The sequence below is a fragment of the Trichosurus vulpecula genome, chromosome 1 (assembly GCF_011100635.1).
Source record: "Trichosurus vulpecula isolate mTriVul1 chromosome 1, mTriVul1.pri, whole genome shotgun sequence".
In the NCBI taxonomy this organism is placed as follows: Eukaryota; Metazoa; Chordata; class Mammalia; order Diprotodontia; family Phalangeridae; genus Trichosurus; species Trichosurus vulpecula.
In genome coordinates this window covers 86,867,718-86,886,918 of record NC_050573.1, presented here as the reverse complement: position 1 = coordinate 86,886,918, position 19,201 = coordinate 86,867,718, and the positions used below count along the sequence as shown (strand labels likewise).

General features: G+C 41.2%; 1 protein-coding gene across 1 annotated transcript in view; it reads right to left on the bottom strand.

The window, feature by feature from the left end:
* LOC118835541 (maestro heat-like repeat family member 5) overlaps positions 1-19,201 on the bottom strand; it is a 138,934-nt gene that overhangs the window by 34,496 nt on the left and 85,237 nt on the right. Inside the window, exons 16-18 of the mRNA XM_036742738.1 lie at positions 15,085-15,239; positions 12,753-12,906; positions 3,017-3,201 (exon numbers count right to left, since the gene is read on the bottom strand). Of these exons, the coding sequence (XP_036598633.1) occupies positions 3,017-3,201; positions 12,753-12,906; positions 15,085-15,239 (494 nt within the window). The remainder of the gene's footprint in view (positions 1-3,016; positions 3,202-12,752; positions 12,907-15,084; positions 15,240-19,201) is intronic.

Sequence of the window (19,201 nt, the reverse complement as noted above, 5' to 3'; positions counted from 1 at the left end):
TCATATTAGCCCTAGGCAAACATAATTAGAAAGGCAAATCTATTGCATTTTAGAGAAAAACAATGATAGGATACATTCTAAAAGTAAGGAAATACATAAACTTCTGAAGCCCTTGTACTGGAAGGGAGCTTGGAGGGTACTTTAGGTGCGTCCCTGACCAACCCAGAATGCAAAGGGCTCAGGACAGATGGTCAAATGGATCATCAAGGAAGAGTTTACAATCCTCTCATCACCTTAGTGCTTCCCCTGGAAATGATACAGCTTATTTTTTTTTTTTGCTAATATCTACTCAGAACTGAAAGCACTACTCCAGGATGGACAAAAGCTCCAAATATTCTGCTAGAAAATGTACTGAATCAATTGAGTATTAGCTCGGGGGGGGGGGGGGGGGGATGACCTAATGTTGTATAAAAATTTCCAAGTCAAAAGGTCTGAATTTGAATCCTGACTCTGCCATTTGGTGGCCATGAGACCTTGGGTATCACTTTACCTCTCTGAGAATAGGTTTCCTTATCTATAAGAGGATAATAACAATAATCTTTTTTCTTACCTCAATGCTATTATGAAGAAAGTGTTCAGTAATCACTATGGAAATGGAGTTTACTTACATCTATTCTAGTCCTGTTTTCCTGGCCCCCTTTGTCTCATCACTTAGAGTCAGGAAAATCTAGGTTCAAATTCTCCCTCTGACACTAACTGGATGACCCTGGGGAAATCACCTAATTCACCTTGGCCTCAGTTCACTCATTTGTAAAATGAGGAGGTTGGAGTCAATGGCCTCTAATGTCCTTTCCAATCCTAAATATATGAGTCTATGGGGTTCTTATCCCAGTTGCTCACTTTCATTCTCTCACTCCTGTGTATCTGACCAGGCCCATACTTCTCAGCTCCCATTTTTGCTGTCTTTTTTGCACGGCAATTCCATCTCTGGTTTGCACCTCAGTCCTGATTCTACCTTCTGGCTCTGACATCTCCCCTTTTTTCCTGCTTCATGCTAACGTACATCTATTCAAATCTTCTTTATCTTCATCCTGACAGTTGGCTCTCACCCAGCCATCACTGCCTGGCTGGGTATGCCTTTTGCAGGGTAATATTATAATCCAAATCAGCGTCTATTGAGTCAGCCATAAATGCTGATCATATGTGTGAAGTAATTTCATTGTCAATACCTCTACATAGGAGACCTTAAGAGAGGAAAATTTGTATTAAATAACAAACACGTGCCTCATAGCTTGTAATATTTTTTAAACTAGGCCTCACTGTGTAAGCACTCCCTTCCCTTTATAGAGATATATGTGTGAATGCATGCATTCATACAATCCATTCAACAAGCATTATGAAGCCACTATTATGTGGCAGGCACAGCTCCTTTCCTCAAGGAGTTTACATTCTAGCGAGGGGAAACAATAAGTACACAGAACATTAAATGGAAAACATCTGCAAAGTAGATACTAGATGTCTCCCAGGGAAAGGGCATTAATGACTGGAAGATAGGGGAAGAAGATCAGGATAGGCTTCCTTGAAAAGTTGGCATTAAAACTGAGCTCTTCTATGAGAGAAAGACCATCTGCAAGCCTGTGGAAAGCAGATGCCCCCACTGTACGATATGTGCTGCACAGGGTAACTCTTAACACCAACCACAAGTCGGGCCAGCTGCTTTTTAATTCCCTCAACAAAGTATGACACTAAAGACCCTCAGGGTAAAGATCTAGAAGGAGGCACAAGAGTAGACGCTTTGTCTACTCACCAATTAAAATGCTGGAAAGTTCAAAGTGGAGATTGCAAAATGAGGAAGCAGCAATACCACCTCCAGAAACAGGCCCCCTAAAGTACCAAGGCACAAAGGTTGAGTCACTGTGGGTCTTATCTTCCACGAGCAGATGAGTATGCCCCCTGGAAAGAACTGGAAAAGCACATATTGGGGGCCCGGAGGCAGCTACATCTCACCTAACTAATTTCTGCTGGCTCCCAAGAGTGTAACCTTGATGGGTTGCTGCATTCAAGTAAGCCAAGGGTGAGTAAGGGTGAGTATGTTCTGCTGCTGTTTCTTTGCTGAAGGGGAGCACCATGCTTTTGCTACCGTACAAACCTCATAGACAAATCCACTTAGTTTGTTGAAAGCTAAGCATAGTAATTGTTCTTTCGAGTGTTGTCTCTTGCCATCCTAATGCAATGATATCCTTTATTACTTCTGTTTTTCATATCTTTGGTCTTAGAATTTAAAGTGTAACCTTCTCAAGTCTAACCATTGCCCTATCTTCTCTGGGCTCCAAGAGCAGGTCAGGCAGCTATGGGCTGACTATGGACAATCATTCACAAAGTCATTCTTTTGGAACTTGTTTAAAGCTTGGAACCAAAGACCCCCTTCCATTCCTTTGGCTCTGAGCTGAGCTGGACAGAGACCTTGTATTGTAAGGTGCTTTTTCATAGGGAACATTTGAGGGCTAGCAGGATTGCCTACCTGTAGGGTCCCATCTTGAGGAGTGTGACTATGATAGGGAGGGAACTCAAAACCAGCCTCTACTAGAATTATTTGAGGGAAACTGAGGATGTTTAACCTTCAAAGGGGAAAATTTAGATAGTTATTGCCTCCAAGTATTTAAATACTGTCAGACTAGAGGGAATCTATGTGGCCTAAGATGGCAGAACTAGGAACAAACTGGAGAAATTAAAAATAAGAAGGCAATTCCAATATAGATATTCTTTGATATTTTTCTCCCACCTACCATTATCCCTGCTGTGAGCCCAGCCTGGGGCCCATGCACAAAAGCAAGTTGTCTTACCCAGGTCCAGCTGCCTTGGCTGGTTAGAATAATGATCATGCAAACTCTGGGGGACAAGTTAGGGATAAAATTACAGAAAAGGAAGAGGAAAGACTTGAGTGGGAGCGTTTTTCCCTTCTGTTACTCCTGGATACTGGAATTTTCCCTCTGGTTCAGAAATAGAAAGAGTCAGGGAGAGTGAAGCACCGGTAAAGCCCCAGAAGAGGCAATCTCCAGAGGCCTGAGGCTCTCACCTGAAAGGACTGAGATACTCCAACTTCAGGACATTTTCAAAATGGTCCAGGGAGTTATCAACCATATCCAGTTCGAAGAGGTAGTGCAGCTGTGTCAACAGGCCCAAAAGAATACCAGGAAAGGCCCAATGGACTGTTATCCGGAACTCCTGGATGTAGAGGAGCTCGTACATTGTATTCAGTGCCTGCAAAGGGAGTTGGGGGCAAGGGGATGAGAAAAAACACACAGTTTCAAGTTGTGCCACTTTTATCAGGGCACTCCCCTGATCAGAAGCCAACCATGGCCCATGATTGCCTCTCCAATCAAGTCCAGCCTCTCAGTCTTTAGGTTCAAGGCCCTCTATCATCTAGCCTCACCTTGCCCAACTAGCTTTCTTTCTCTCTCATGCCACAGTAGGAAAGAGTTTAAGAAAAGGCAATGAGGCTGAAAAATTCATAGCAGAGTGGTAATCAGTGCCACTGAACTGGAGCATAGGGCATGTGAAGAAAACTTAAAATACAACTGGAAAGTTGGCAATAGACTGTGGAAGGCCTTACATGTCAGGTTAAAGAATTTGAACTTGCTCATTAGGCAATGGAGAGCGACTGAAGAGTCTGGGGCAGGGGTCTGGAATGACTAGATCGAGGCCTAAGGAAAGAAGTCTGGAAGCTATGGGAAGGGTGGATTGGAAGAGAAAAATAGTGGAGCAAGGAAGGTGTATTAGGAGGGCAGAGTTTATAATCTCAAAGAGGATCATAAACATGTCTGAAAGGTTCGGAACCGCCGGATATAAGAAACTCTCAAAGTAGAAGGCAAAAGAATCAAAACATATATTTAGGCTCCACAGTAACCAACCCATGAACCAGCAACCCCATTTTGATATATTGATCAAAAGCTTCCAGGCCCAATAAGTACGCCTTGAAAGAGTAACCAGGAGGCTACAGAGAAGCATGATTGCATAAAGCAAAATCATACTTCCCCCTCTATGGTAAAAAGATTACCCACTGGCCTGAAGTCTTTGTTCAGCTTCCTCCCGTAGGTCAGCTCTGCTACTGGCAGCTCCTGCTTCGGCTGTGGCTATAGCTATAGCAGCCTCTGGCTCCAACAGGAGCTGCTTTTAACCATCCGGCTTTTGCGGGGGTGTAAGGTACGCCGGGGAAAGCACAGGTTCTTTCAATCTGCTTAAGCAAGGTGAAGGGGTTGACCGGGAAAGCACAGGTTCTTTCCATCAGCTTAAGCAAGGGAAGCAAGGTGAAGGGGCCGACAAGCTTACTCCAGTCCAACATACAAACAGTATTCAGTTCAGGGGAAAAAGCCAAACTAGTCAAGGGCACTTGTTGACTAAGTGCTAAGGAGCCCATTTTTGGTTGCCAACACACTTCTCCACCCCTTGTTATAGGATACATAATCTAATCAGCCATGTATCCTAGAACATACATTGTGATCCAATTACAAAGGAAACTAAAACATATCATTCATAATAAAGCAAAACATATCATTTGGTGACATTCCTAAATATTGGTTTATGATTCAAATGTGATCCACCCCTAGGTCCCATAATATCATAACAATAAAACAACACAGCAAGGATAACACAAAATAAGTAAACAGAACACTCTCATCATTCCCACCCCCCTTGAACGATTGGGGCTCAAAATCTTGGGGCAAGGGGTGAAGATCTCATTTTCCATAGCTTCTTCATGCTGAAATTGGATGTAGAGATGGCCCTGCCCCCAAAAAGTCCCATTCCAGAGGTCAGTTCTTTAAGGAGCTGGCAGGAATTCCAAGAATGCTATGTGCTTAGGCAGTCACCAGAAAGTGCAGGGTGCTTAAGCCTAAAGGAAACAAAACTAGCAACAAGGTTAGCCAAAACAAAGGACAAAAAGAGTAGACAAGTATGGACTATTATTCTTCAAATAAAATCATCTCAAGTTTGGTTGAGATTTCAGTTATGCAAAGATCCAACATCAGAGCCAAACTCAGGTGGGAAATGTTTCTTTTCAAAAGGAACATAATGAGGAAGCCAAGAGGATCCCACCCTAGATAGAGACTAAGATTGTCCTCTCAGCCTTTCCCCAGATGTACAAGGAAACACAATGGGAAAATTAAACTAAGAGGATCCCATCCTAGATAGAGACTAGGATTGTCCTCCCAGCCTTTCCCCAAATGTACAAGTTTTCATCCGTTAATCACACAAGATTACCTTTCCTCTGAGTGGCTTATGGCATTTACCAGCATCAGCCATACCTGTGGAGTCTGTGAATCTATTATTATAACCTATTCACGGTAAAATATATGGTTCAGGGGTACGATTTGGTAATTATTTTCCCCTGAATAGACAACTGTTACAGTGTTGTCCTTCCCATGGGCTATAACTTCTGCAGCCTTTGGAATATCATCTGGCTTCCGTTTTACCCATACCTTAGCTCCTGACTTTATTCTATCAATGGAGCAAGACCCTTTTGCCCCTCTAGTAGTTATTTTGGGAGGAGGGTCAGTTTTCACAAAGGGTATTTTTTCACAGGGGATAATAATCACTTGAACCATCCTATCATTTCTACAAAATTGTACAGGTTTTTTACCCATATTCTGGAGTGTCACAACAATTTCTTTTTGATAATTAGAATCTATCACTCCAGCCAATACATGTATTCCTTGAGCCACTAATCCTGGTTTAGGTAATATCCATCCAAGATGATTCTTGGGGATTCTCATACATACTCCAGTAGGGGTTTTTCTTATCTCTTTCCTATTTAACCTAAAATTCTCTATACAATGTAAATCATATCCTGCTGAACCAGGTGTTCCTGGACTTGGTAGTGGGACATCTTCCCTCACAGTCCAAAATTCAATGTTTTGGATCTCACATGTTTGCTGTTCTCTGATCTGCAGATTTGGGGTCATCATTCTGGCTAGAGGTGTACTCCCCCCTAAGGGCCTATTATTCAAATTACGTAAGGCAATAGACAAATTATCCTTCCAATGTCGATATGAATTATTTGAGCTTAATTTTCTCAGCTGTTCTTTCAACAATCCATTCATTCTTTCAATTAGCCCAGATGCTTGTGGGTAATATGGAATATGATATATCCATTCTATATTATTCAACACACAATATCTTTTCACTTCTTTGCCCTTGAAATGTGACCCATTGTCACTTTGAATCTGCATTGGGGTTCCATAATATAAACTTACAATATCTAGAGTTTTACAGGTGTTTTTCTGAGTTGCGTCTTTATAAGGACAAGCCACTAGTACACCTGAATAGGTGTCAACACACGTACATACATATTTACATCCTTTATCCTGGGGTAGTGGGCCAATATAATCTATCTGCCAAATTTGGGCTGGAACTTTTCCCCTTGCTATTTCTCCAGTAACTATCCTAGGAAGAGTTCGTTCTTTTTCTAATTGGCATATACAACACTCCTCTGTTATTTGTTTTAACAACGCATGAGAAATACTGATACCTCGATCCTGTGCCCATCGATGGGTGGCCTGGACCCCTAAATGGCCAGCAGTCTGGTGGACCCATCTTGCTAAGGCTGGGTCATCAGTTGGAGTCGGAGTAGGGACAATACATTCAGTAGCAATCTTTGCTAGTCGATCCACATGTGCATTGTACTCACGTTCTGGTGTGGTCAGTGTTGCATGAGCATCAACATGAAAAACTGACAGATCTGTAACCAAAGACATGTCCCATATATTTTCCCATAACTCTTTACCCCAAACTTGTTTGCCATGAATCTCCCAATTCTGATTCCTCCATATAGGCATCCACGTAGCTAATCCATTAGCTACCGCCCACGAGTCAGTAAATATATGACACTGTCCTCCTTTCTCTGCTCTGATGGCCTGATGCACTGCCATCAGTTCAGCATATTGGCTACTTCCACCTATCCCAGAACTTTCCAGAGTTCTCCTTGTACAGGGGTTATAGGCTACTGCTTTCCAATGTCTCTTCTGTCCTAAATATTTTGCTGTCCCATCAGTAAACCAAGCATGTTTCTTCTGTTCTTCATTTAGTCCATCATATCCATTATTCCATTTCACTAAGGATGGTACCATCTGTTGCTTAGATTCAAGGGGCTTTTCATTGCTCTCAGTATCAATGTTCGCCACAGATTCATGTAGAGCAGAAACTCCATTTTTGCCTGCTCTGGACCTATTCTGAATATACCACTTCCATTTGATTATACTTGCCTCTTGTGCATGTCCAATTCTGTGAGAAGCTGGGGTACTCATTACCCAAGTCATAATTGGAATTCCAGGCCTTAATACCACTTCATGACCCAGAGTTAGTTGCTCAGTTTCTACTAAAGCCCAATAAGCAGCTAACAGCTGCTTCTCAAAAGGTGTATATTGCACTCCAGATGAGGGCAGTTTCCTTGACCAAAAGCCTAAAGGTACACTTCGGCTTTGTTGTTTTTGCCACAGACTCCAATTTGCATAGTCATCTTGTACAGTCACTTGTAACTCCACTGGCCCATTTTGCATAGGCCATAAGTCTAGAGCTAATTGGATAGCAGCCTTTGCTTCCTCAAAAGCTCTACTTTGTTCAAGTCCCCAATCAAATTCATATTTCTTTCTGGTGACTTTATACAAGGGTTTTAAAATCTGTCCCAAATGTGGGATGTGGTGTCTCCAATAACCAAATAGCCCTATGAACTTTTGGGCCTCTTTCTTATTGGTAGGGGTGGGAAAATCCTGGATTTTTTGTCGAGCTTGTGGGAGAATTTCTCGCAGTCCTCTATTCCACTGTATCCCCAAGAATTTTACAGTTTGAGCTGGCCCTTGAACCTTTGCGGGGTTGATTTCCCATCCTTTGCTTTTCATATGGTCAGTTAATAATGCTAAACTCTCCTCCACCTCCTTTATATTCTTTCCCTGTATCATGATGTCATCTATGTAATGTGTAAGCTGTACACCAGGTAACTTTAATTCATCCAAATGTTCAGCTACAATCCTGTGGCAAATAGTTGGGCTATGAATATATCCTTGCGGCAGGCGTGTAAATGTATACTGTCGGCCTTGCCAAGTAAAAGCAAACTGATTCCATTGCTTGGGGTCTATTGGGATTGTAAAGAAGGCATTGGCCAAATCAATAACTGCATACCAAGTCCCTTCATGTTTTTGTATTCTCTCTATTAAAGTAACCGTGTCTGGGACAGCAGCATACAAGGGAGGAGTCACTTTGTTCAGCTGTCTATAATCTACTGTCATCCTCCATGTCCCATCTGACTTTCGGACTGGCCAGACAGGGTTGTTCCATTGAGTAGTTGTAGGGACTAACACTCCTGCCTCAACACATTCTCTTATAGTGTTGGCAATTTCATCTTGCCCACCTGGCACACGATATTGCCTCAAAGTAATTATTTTAGAAGGTTCGGGCAAAGTGATTGGATCCATCTTGATTTTCCCCACTAAGACTGCATTAATGCCCATTTTCCTCACAGCAAATTGGTATTTCCCTTCGGGTAAATTTAAGGTCATACCCTTCAATATGTCTATTCCAATGATGTATTCGGGAATAGGCACAATAACCACACTATATTCTTTCTTGGGCAACTGTCCAATTTTCATCATTAATTTAACTTGCCTGGCTGATATTTCAGTCCCTCCTAGTCCTGTAATGGTAATAGGAGTTCCATGGCTGAACTTGTCTGGATTTCCATAAATAAGGGTGGCCTCGGCCCCAGTATCTATTAATGCCTCAGTTACCGTACTTGACCCATTTTTCCAATATATGGTCAAGTTAATGTGAGGTCTGCAATCCAGCCTGTGTATTTCCTTAATTTGGACTGGGGCTCGGCCTGTTCCCTAGTATTCCCTTTCATGTGATTCACTTGGGTTTGAAGGTTCAACATCTGTAGTATTTGCAGGAGCAGTTCTTATTTCCCTATCTCTCCTGTTATCAAGGCCTTTATCTCTATACATTCTATATAATTCATTGGTTGGAATTCCATCTATCATTTCAAAACCTACCCCTGCTCTCAATAAAGCAGTAAACATTTCTTTCCTTGTTACTCTCCTTTGGCGCCAAGTTTGCTGGTTATTCACCCTTCTCTCTCGAGGAGATCTATCCCTTCCCCAGTCACCTAAGTCATGTAACTGTAAAATCTTATTTATCACTGTTGTAAGACGGCTCCCTACTTCTCCAAGTAATAAATTCAAAATTAGTTGTTTATAAGCAGGGGGAGCTGTCCTAATTATTAAATTCCTATGAGGCAGTCCCATTGGATCATTGTAATATTTGTCTGCGGTTCCTATCATAATGGCAGTCTTCATCACCTCCTCCTTTAGTCTCATGATACAATCTCTAAGTGAATACCAGGGTCTGTGCTCAGTGGGCCACATAGAATCAGTAGCATATCTCTTATTGCATCCCACAGCGGCTAATGCCAACAGAGTAGTCCTGCTATCACCATCTCCTTGCTGATGATGTTCCCTAAAAGCTTGTTGAACTAGAGGATCATGGCTGATACCTATGAATCTCATGCAGTCTGTCCTATCTACTGATATTCCACTGGCCCCTTGATCACTGAGTCTTACCATCCAAGATATCAATGGTTCTCCTATTCTTTGGCTGAATCTACTCAAAATATCTGTGACCTCTTGCGGTGAGAAATCTTCCTGAATTTCCCTTGTAACTGAATCTTCACCTCGGGTTTCTGTCTTCCTCCTTTGTATGGGTCGAGCCCTTGTCTGATCATTTAACCATCTCCTATTCTCTGTGTGAGGCACATCCTGAACCCCAGTAGTGTTTTGTGCCTCAGCCCCTAACATTGTCTCATTCTCCCCCCACTCACTTCCTCTGCCACCATGGCTAGGACGAAGCAGGCAGTCAGGCTCTTTCTGGGCTGGGTTGAAATGCACTCTGGGCTTTTTTGGTCTCCTGTTGCTCTTAGCCACATTAATAGAAAAGTTCTCATTTGAGTCAGTTTGGTCTCCTGCTATCTGAGATTCCCCTTCTTCCTGTGGGGTAGGAGTGCCCCCATGTCTTTCACTTAATCTCAATCTTTCGTATACTAGCCGGTAGGCTGATAACACTATCCAGCTTTGCCTAGATAGTGATGCCCCTGACTGAATCCCAACTTCTCGTAAACACTTTTCCAAATCCCTAGGATCTCCTCTCCGTAGCCTTGGTTCCCAGTTTTCACAGGGTCCAGCTTTTTTAGCCAATTCTTTTGCTAGGGAGGAATAAAATGGATCCTCCCATCCTGGGATATTCATCTCTTCCTCTGGAATTGTTCTACTTCTAAATAGAGATCTTATACCTAGCGATCCCATCCTCGTCGCCAAATGTATTAGGAGGGCAGAGTTTATAATCTCAAAGAGGATCATAAACATGTCTGAAAGGTTCGGAACCGCCGGATATAAGAAACTCTCAAAGTAGAAGGCAAAAGAATCAAAACATATATTTAGGCTCCACAGTAACCAACCCATGAACCAGCAACCCCATTTTGATATATTGATCAAAAGCTTCCAGGCCCAATAAGTACGCCTTGAAAGAGTAACCAGGAGGCTACAGAGAAGCATGATTGCATAAAGCAAAATCATACTTCCCCCTCTATGGTAAAAAGATTACCCACTGGCCTGAAGTCTTTGTTCAGCTTCCTCCCGTAGGTCAGCTCTGCTACTGGCAGCTCCTGCTTCGGCTGTGGCTATAGCTATAGCAGCCTCTGGCTCCAACAGGAGCTGCTTTTAACCATCCGGCTTTTGCGGGGGTGTAAGGTACGCCGGGGAAAGCACAGGTTCTTTCAATCTGCTTAAGCAAGGTGAAGGGGTTGACCGGGAAAGCACAGGTTCTTTCCATCAGCTTAAGCAAGGGAAGCAAGGTGAAGGGGCCGACAAGCTTACTCCAGTCCAACATACAAACAGTATTCAGTTCAGGGGAAAAAGCCAAACTAGTCAAGGGCACTTGTTGACTAAGTGCTAAGGAGCCCATTTTTGGTTGCCAACACAGAAGGCCTATCAGGAAGCTGTTGCAATATTCTGGCAGGTAATAGGGCCAAAAACAGAGGACTGACTATGGGAAGGGGGAAGAGGTGTTGAAATGTTGCTAAGGATTAGACTAAATATGAGAAGTGAGGAAGATAGAAAAGCAAGAACAAACACCAAGATTTCAAGCATAGCTAATATTTATGTTTAAAAAAAAAGATTTTCAAAGGGTTTTAATGTTATCTCATTTGATCTACACAATAGTTCCTTGTTATAATTACCACGAGTATTATCTCCATTTTACAGATGAAGAAACTAAGGCTCAGAGAGGTTAATTGATTGGAACTGGGATATGAATCTAGGTCTTTCCCAATTCCAAGGCTAGTGTTCTTTTTTACCATACTATGAAGAATGATTGCGCCATGAACACAAATAGCAAAATCAGAAATAGAAGAAGACTTGGGATCAAGCTTAATGGTTTGAAGAGACACCTTATAAGCAGTTGGAGATAGGGGCACTGCAGTTTAGGAAATAGATCAGGGTTAGAAATATAGACCACAGTAATCTCTGTAGAGCTGGTAGCTGAAGTCAAGGGGAGTAAAAGAGATGACCAAGAAAGAGACTAAAGAGAGAGAAGAGTTATAGTGACAGAACCTTGGAAATCACCCATCTTAATGAGTCATGCAGAGGACAAGGAGTCAGATCTGGCATGAGACGTAAGGATGCTTAGAGAGCCAAAAGGATGTAGTATTTTAAACCAAAGAGAGAGAGAATATAGAGAAGGATGGGGTGATCAAAAGTTGAATCAATGCTGCAGATAGGTTGGAGAGGAAGCTGTTGCTGTTCAGTCCTTTCAGTCATACATGACTCATTGTGACCCCATTTGGGAATGGTTTGACATTTCCTTCTTTTTACAGATGAAGAAATTGAGGCAAACAGGGTTAAGTGACTTGCCCAAGGTCACGCAGCTAGTGTCTGAGGCCAAATTTGAACCCAGGCCTTCCTGACTCCAGGCCCAGCACTCTGTTCACTGTGCTACCTAACTGCCCTAAGAGGAAGAGGACTGAAAAAAAATTGTTGGATTGGATAATAAACAAGTCATTGACTGAGAGGTCAAGTCAAAGAGAGATCAGGGTCAATAGAATTGTGGAGACGAAAATTAGGTTGCAAGAAGTTAAGGAAACATTGGGAATTAAGGAAGCAGAAGCTTCAAGCGTTGACAAATTTTTTTCCAAGAAGTTTGGCAGTGAAATGGAAATGGATCCTTAGTTGAATGGGTTAAAAAGGCTAAAGAAGTGATTATAAAAATATTGGGGAGTCTTGAGCATGCTTATTATCTGAAGGCAAGGAAGCAGTGGAGAGGGTAAGATTGAAGACACATAAGAGGAATGAGATGGTTTTGAGATAGAATGTACTACAGAAGATAGGGAAAGATTAGGGCAGGGGTGGAGAACCCATGGCCTCGAGGCCTCATGTGGCCCTCTAGGTCCTCAAGTACAGCCCTTTGTGTTAAAGGCCACAGAGATACAGAGACACAGAGAGAGAGAGACAGAGAGTGAGAGAGACAGAGAGAGGGAGAGATACAGAGAGACGGAGACAGAGAGACAAAAAAAGAGAGACACAGAGACAGAGACAGAGAGAGTTGTGTTACTTTTGACAATTTATTTCCCTTTCTGAATCTTAATTCTCACCTTTGTAAAATAAAGATCTCTTCCAACTCTAAAAGTCAATAATTCTGTTGCATGCTTAAAGTAGAGGTTAAGATGCCTCCTTATAAGACGTGTTATGGGAAGAGTGCCCAGCATCCCTGTTTACCTCTATGGACGTCAGTTCTGTCTTATCCATTATATTTTTTGAAATCATATCTTCTTCCGATGGCCGAATCTTCATTTTCAGGTACAGCAAGGTCATCAGTTTCCTCATTAGTTGTTTATCCACTGCCATGATCTTCCACATCTCTATGACCTGACTACAAAGTGTAGCCAGATTACTTCACACTGTCTCCATTCCTTTTTTGCCCAAAGTTCAGGGGATACTTCAATGGAGAAGTGTGGAAGGTGGAAAAAAAATGCTTGCACAGAACTGTGAAGCAGTAACTTTCCATTTCCTCTTGGGGGGAATTTTATGAGGACATAGCCAGAGATTCCTTTATGTGGGTATGACTGGAAGTCTCTGTAGGTGAAAATGATTGCATTTAATATTTGTCCTCTACTCAGCTGCCAAAGTGATTTTCCTGAAGAGCAGGTCCAGTTACATTAACCTGCTACTCAATAAATTCCAGTGGACCCCTAGTACCTCCAGGATCAAGTGAAAACCAGTCTTTTCATACTTTACTGCCCATTCCATGCACTCTGTGATCTGCCTCTATTGAATACTCTATCTCTCATCTATGTGCCTTTTCACTGGCTTTCTCCCATACCTGAGATACTCTCCTTTCTCACATCTGCCTCTTAGTTTCCCTGGATTCCTTAAAAGACTCAGCTCAAATCCTGTGTTCTATGGGAGACCTTTCCCTTCAACTGCTAAAACCTTCCCTTTCTGAGATTACCTTCTATCTACTTCACAAATATCTTGTGTTATTTACATGTTGTTTCCTCCATTAGAATGTTTTTGCCTTCCTTGGTATCCCTGGCACCTAGTGCAGTATCGGACACATAGTAGCACTTAATAAATGCTTGCTGACCGATAATATATGACTACAAATAAATATTACTGTGTATAGGCATGACCCAACATTATTATATATAAATGTGACCAGACATTTTTATGGGTTGGTCTGACTGATTATTACAATAGATAGATGTGTATACAATGTGATATAATATTACTATAGATGGACATGCGTATGTGTACGTGTAATACATATACATATTTATTTGTTACTATGTGTGAATATTATTGTATATTTCTGGGTTTGGCTATGTCTATACATTATTATACTATGTATTATTAGAGGTATGTATACTATGTATACCATGTATTATTACAGGTTAGGTTTGATATCATATTACTGCATGTAAGTAAGATTGTACATTATAGATAGGTATGATGACACACTACCATATACAAATACAGTTCTTGGTTAGCCTAGGAAACTGACGTTGCCAGATTGACTGATAGGACCAGATTAAAGACTTCTTAGCAGGAAAGAGCTGGGCTCAATTGCTAGACCATCCTGGGATATATACTTTTACTTTCATTTTATCCTCTTTCCTCTGATGGCTTTCAAAGTCAGCACAGATCACAGATTTACAGAGAGAGATGGGGCCATAGAGGTTGCTGAGTAAAATTTCTTAGTGTAGAAACTGAAGCCCAGAGAGGTTGAATGATTTGTTCAAGGTTCCTGAGATAAGAATTAACAGAGACAGGATTTGAACTCAGGTCCTCAGACTCCAAATTCAGTGGTCTTGGGAAAAAGGCCACATCAGGATTTGTAGCCTGCTATGATGGCAATTTGGGGAAAGTAACATGTCTGACCCACCCATATTCTCCTCTGACAAATGAGGAGGACAAATTAGCTCTCCCTTAAGGTGTCTGCCAGCTCTGGTCTTCATGTTCTAGGTTGTGAAGTCGCTTTCACAATCTATGAATCTATGAAAGAAGAGATTGCTTGGGGCAGGTTGACTAGTCAGGCTAGTTGTAACACGGAAGACAGGAACAAAGAGTTACTATTGGGTGGAACAGAGAAGGAAGGACAAGCCCTGGGATGGCTATAGGAACCTGCCTGCCTCTCTCCACTCCAGATGCTCTAAGCACCAAACTCGTCTCGTTTCCCAGGTGACAGGGGATGCTGTGTTAAGGATGGGACGAAGAGGAGAAAGGATTTTCCCAAGATCACAGTGACTGGAAGGAATGGGGAACCCCGAGAGCCTGTGGAGCCTCCTTTTCTAAAGGAATTCCAAAGGCAAAGGCATGTACTGGCTCACCTCTTCGGTGATCTCTGAGACTAGAGACTTAGGGTAATAAGATCCTACATGTTAGAGCTGGAAGGGACCTTAGAGATCATGTAGTCCAATCCCCACATTTTACAGAAGAAACAGAAGGCCAGAGGAGAAATGACTTGGCCAAAGTCTGGTTCTGAGGACACAGGCAGAAGTTTCAGGCAGCCGACTCAGTCCTCCCCATTCCCCCAAGGGTTTGGTGGTACCTGTCCATTGGTCGGGCGAGGGACAGGAGTACTTCAACCACCTCCTGAGTGTGTTGTTGCCCCAACTTCGGGATAGTTTTTAGAAGAGACAGCCGGACATCTGGCATTGTGACAGAGGGGAGCAGTTTGTACAAGCCCTGAAACACTTCTGCCACCTGTAGGGAAGAAACACTCCAGGTAAGTTGCTACCACAATGATAATTCTTCAGATGATGACATTGATGGTCATGATGGATGGTGAATGTTTATCACCTCATGGTTTACCAAATATTTTCCAAACAGTTATTTCCCTCTTACTGATGAAGAAACTAAAGGCTCAGAGGTGATATGACTTGCCCAGAGTCACACAGCTGGTAAAGTGGCAGAACTAGGATTTGAATTCTTTGTCTTCCAAAGACAGGTTTAGTGAGATAATAGATGTAAAGCATTGTGTCTATCTCAAAGCCCTATACAAATCCTACATATTCTAGATAGCATGATACCTGGACTATAATAGGTGTTTGATAAATGTATGTTGATTGATAGGTAGGGATGGCTCCAGCGAGCATGCAAAGGTGTGCTTAATCAAATGAATTTTCTCTGGTTTCCTACTCTGCTCTAATCCCTTACCGCAGATGTTCTTGGTTTTCTGTTTCTCTGATACAATGCTTTCAGCTGTTACAATTCAGATTATCTCTCCCTCCCAGGGATCCAGGTGCTCTCTGCCCTTCTAACCTGTCTCTAGGGACATGTACTTTACTCCTAGGGCTTCTGATTACCCTCCCAGATTATGCCTTGAATACATCACCTGGTTCCTGCTTCTGAATTTTCCCCAGTCCTCTGATCCCTGGCCAGGAAGGACTAGGCTTCTCTTCTTTCCCAGGTAGCCCAAAGTCCCATCACTGTGGGGAACATATCCAACCTCTGCATACCTATGATGATATGTGGTTATAGGATCATAAATTCTTTGAGCTGTAAGGTGTCTGCCACCCTGTGGATACCACAAAGGTTAATGAAGGTGGCTATGACAAAGAGAGCTCACCAAACAATGGGATTTTAGCTAAATCAAGAGAGGAGAGCCAGCCACCCTCTAACATCAAGGTACATCGAGTGCCTTGAGTGTGACAAACTGAATTCGGGGACTTTGTCTAACTCTAAAGCTTGTCTGCCTTCTGAAACTGCAATCTTGAAGCCTGAAACCCAGATCTCATCTCTCCCTAGCTTCTTTTGCAGACCCAGACCCTGATTCCTCTACAATGACTTCTGCTTCTGATTCTTTCCAGGCTACTTGTTTATCTTCCCACTGTTGATTTATTGATCTCTGAGCATGTCATTTATCTTTCTTGGATTCTGAAATGGGGATATTTACAATGCTTATCTGACAAGGGGCATCTAGGTGGTGAAGTGGATAAAGCTTGGAATCAGGAAGACTTCATGAGTTCAAATCCAGCCTCAGGCACCTACTAGCTGTGTGACCCTGGGCAAGTCACCTAACCCTATTTGCCTCAGTTCCTCATCTGCAAAATGAGCTGGAGAAGGAGATGGCAAACTACTCCAGTATCTTTGCCAAGAAAACTCCAAATGGAGTTACAAAGAGTGGGACATGACTGAAATGACCCAACAATGACAACACCTGCTGAGAGGAACAAATGAGATAATATATGTTTAAATACTTTGCAGACCGTAAAGTTTTGTATAGATTGTGATCCTAACTACTAACTATTTCCAAAAATCAAATACAAGCCTAAAGTATGAAGAAGTGCTTTTGTAAGTCTTCCAAGCCTGGTCCAAAGAATACGCTGCCAGTTCTCAGGGAAATTTCCAAATAAGAGGGAATCCAAATGATGTGAGCCACGGTAGGGTTTTGAGGATTAATGTATGACTTCCCAAAGAGACTCCTTTGAAGGGGACAGCATGCTTTTGGAGATATACGTTAGGTCTAATTTCTAAAAACTTTCATTACTGTACAATCACAACTTATATGTCATTCTGATTAATACTAATTTATGTTTACATTAGATTTTTTGGTTTACAAAAGTGCTTTATAATCATTAATTCACTTGATCTTTTAAACAATCCTGTGAGACAGGTATTATAAACATTATCCTCCCATTTTGTAGATGAAGAAACTAATGTTCATAGAAATTAAGTGATTTGCCTCAAGTCATAAATCTAGAAAATGGTTGGACAGGGATTGAAACACTTGGACTTACTTAAAATCCAAGGATATTTCCATTATATGACCCTGTCTTTCTGGATGAAAATAATTTGCTTGTGGGCAAATCACTCAAGCCTTTTAAATGCTTCCATTTCTTCATCTATAAGATGGGGCTAGTGATACATGAACAATTTATACAGAGTTTTGAGAAAAATGCTTTATAAACCCTGCAGGACAATCGAAATGGAAGATGATGATGGTGGTGGTGATGACGACAGTATTTATGTAGTACTCTGTAGTACTTTCATTTTATCCTCACAACAACCCTGTGAGAACAGTGCTATTATAATCCCCATTTCACAGTTGAAGAAACCAAGGCAGACAGAGGTTAAACAATTTGCCCAGGGTCACATGGTCAGTAGGTGTCTGAGGCAAGATTTGAATTCAGTCCTTCTGAATCCAAGTAGAGAACTCAATTCAGAGCACCACTTGGTTGCAGTAATGGCAAGCAAGGTGGGACCATGCCAAAATCATCATATCATTACCATCACCATCATCATCATCATCATCATCATCGTCATCATCATCACCAATCATCTCTGTATCCCTCATGTTCCTTTCAAGTCGAACAAGCAGTTTGACACAGCAGTTTTCCAGGGAGTTATTCATAAGAGCTACTAAAAATGACAGAAAACTGAGGATCAAGGATTCCATTTCCAGCAGGTATGGAGGGCAAGGTGCATGACGTTTGTCTGGCAGACCACACTCCTAGAAAAGAAAGTAGAGGAGTCTGAGAAACACTTCTCCATTTTCTAGGACAGAAATGTCAAAAATGAGGCCTGTAACCTACCTGAGTGCTGCCAGAACCAGGTTAAAATAGAATTGGGAAATATTTAACAAAATAAATTAAAATACAATAAAATATTGATAATATTACATTTTAAAACTAAGTCAATATGCTGCCCACAGAGATCTGTATTATGTACTAGTGGCCTCCTTTATTATTTAAGTTTGACACCATTGCTCTAGGACATTTAAGGAGAATGAAATATTCCTTTAAAAAGTGGAAGGACCAGAGGACACAAACATTGCTCCAGATGGATTTATAAGGAGCATTGTACCAAACCTTTGAAGAATTAATACTTATGGTGCATGAATTATTCTCAAAAAATGGAAAGGAAAACTACCAACTCCTTTTATGAGAAAAGCATAGTCCTAATACCTAAATCAAGGAAGGATAAAGAAAAGAATTATAGCTATAAAGCAATATTATTAGTAAATATTGATTTAAAATAAAATTTGAACAAGAGACTTCAGTGAATATATTATATATTATGTGCCTTTGAGAATGAAGGACAACAACCAACCAACCAACCAAGATGGTGTATATTATATGCATATTACATCTTATTATAGATATATTATAAACATAATATTATTAATAATATTAAATTGTATTATATATTATATTAACATTATATAATTAAGGTATAGAGGTTAATAATTAACAAAATTATGTGCATATAATTATAATGTATTCACTATGTATCTAATTATATTATATGCATATAATATATTCACTACGATCAAGATGGAATTATACCAGTGATGTAAGGATTATTCAATAGTAAGAAAACAATAAACATAGCTTATCAAATTGAAAATTAAAACCTTGTAATTATATCAAGAGATGCATAAAAAGCCTCTATAAAACAGAGTATAGGCCTAGAAAAGCATTTTATATAGTAAAAAATTATATATCTAAAACCCAGAAGTAGCAGTATTTACAATCATAGTCCCTGCACAGGTACAACACATTCCCTCTCCTCCAAATGATTTATCTCTTTACTCATACTTTAATGGAAAGCTTCCTCACACACAGTTTTTTATCAGTTTCTCATACATGAAAGTTTTTTTTTCTGCCCCTTTCAACAACCATATTATTCACATAGAAAAGGGTATCTTATACCATTCGTAAGTT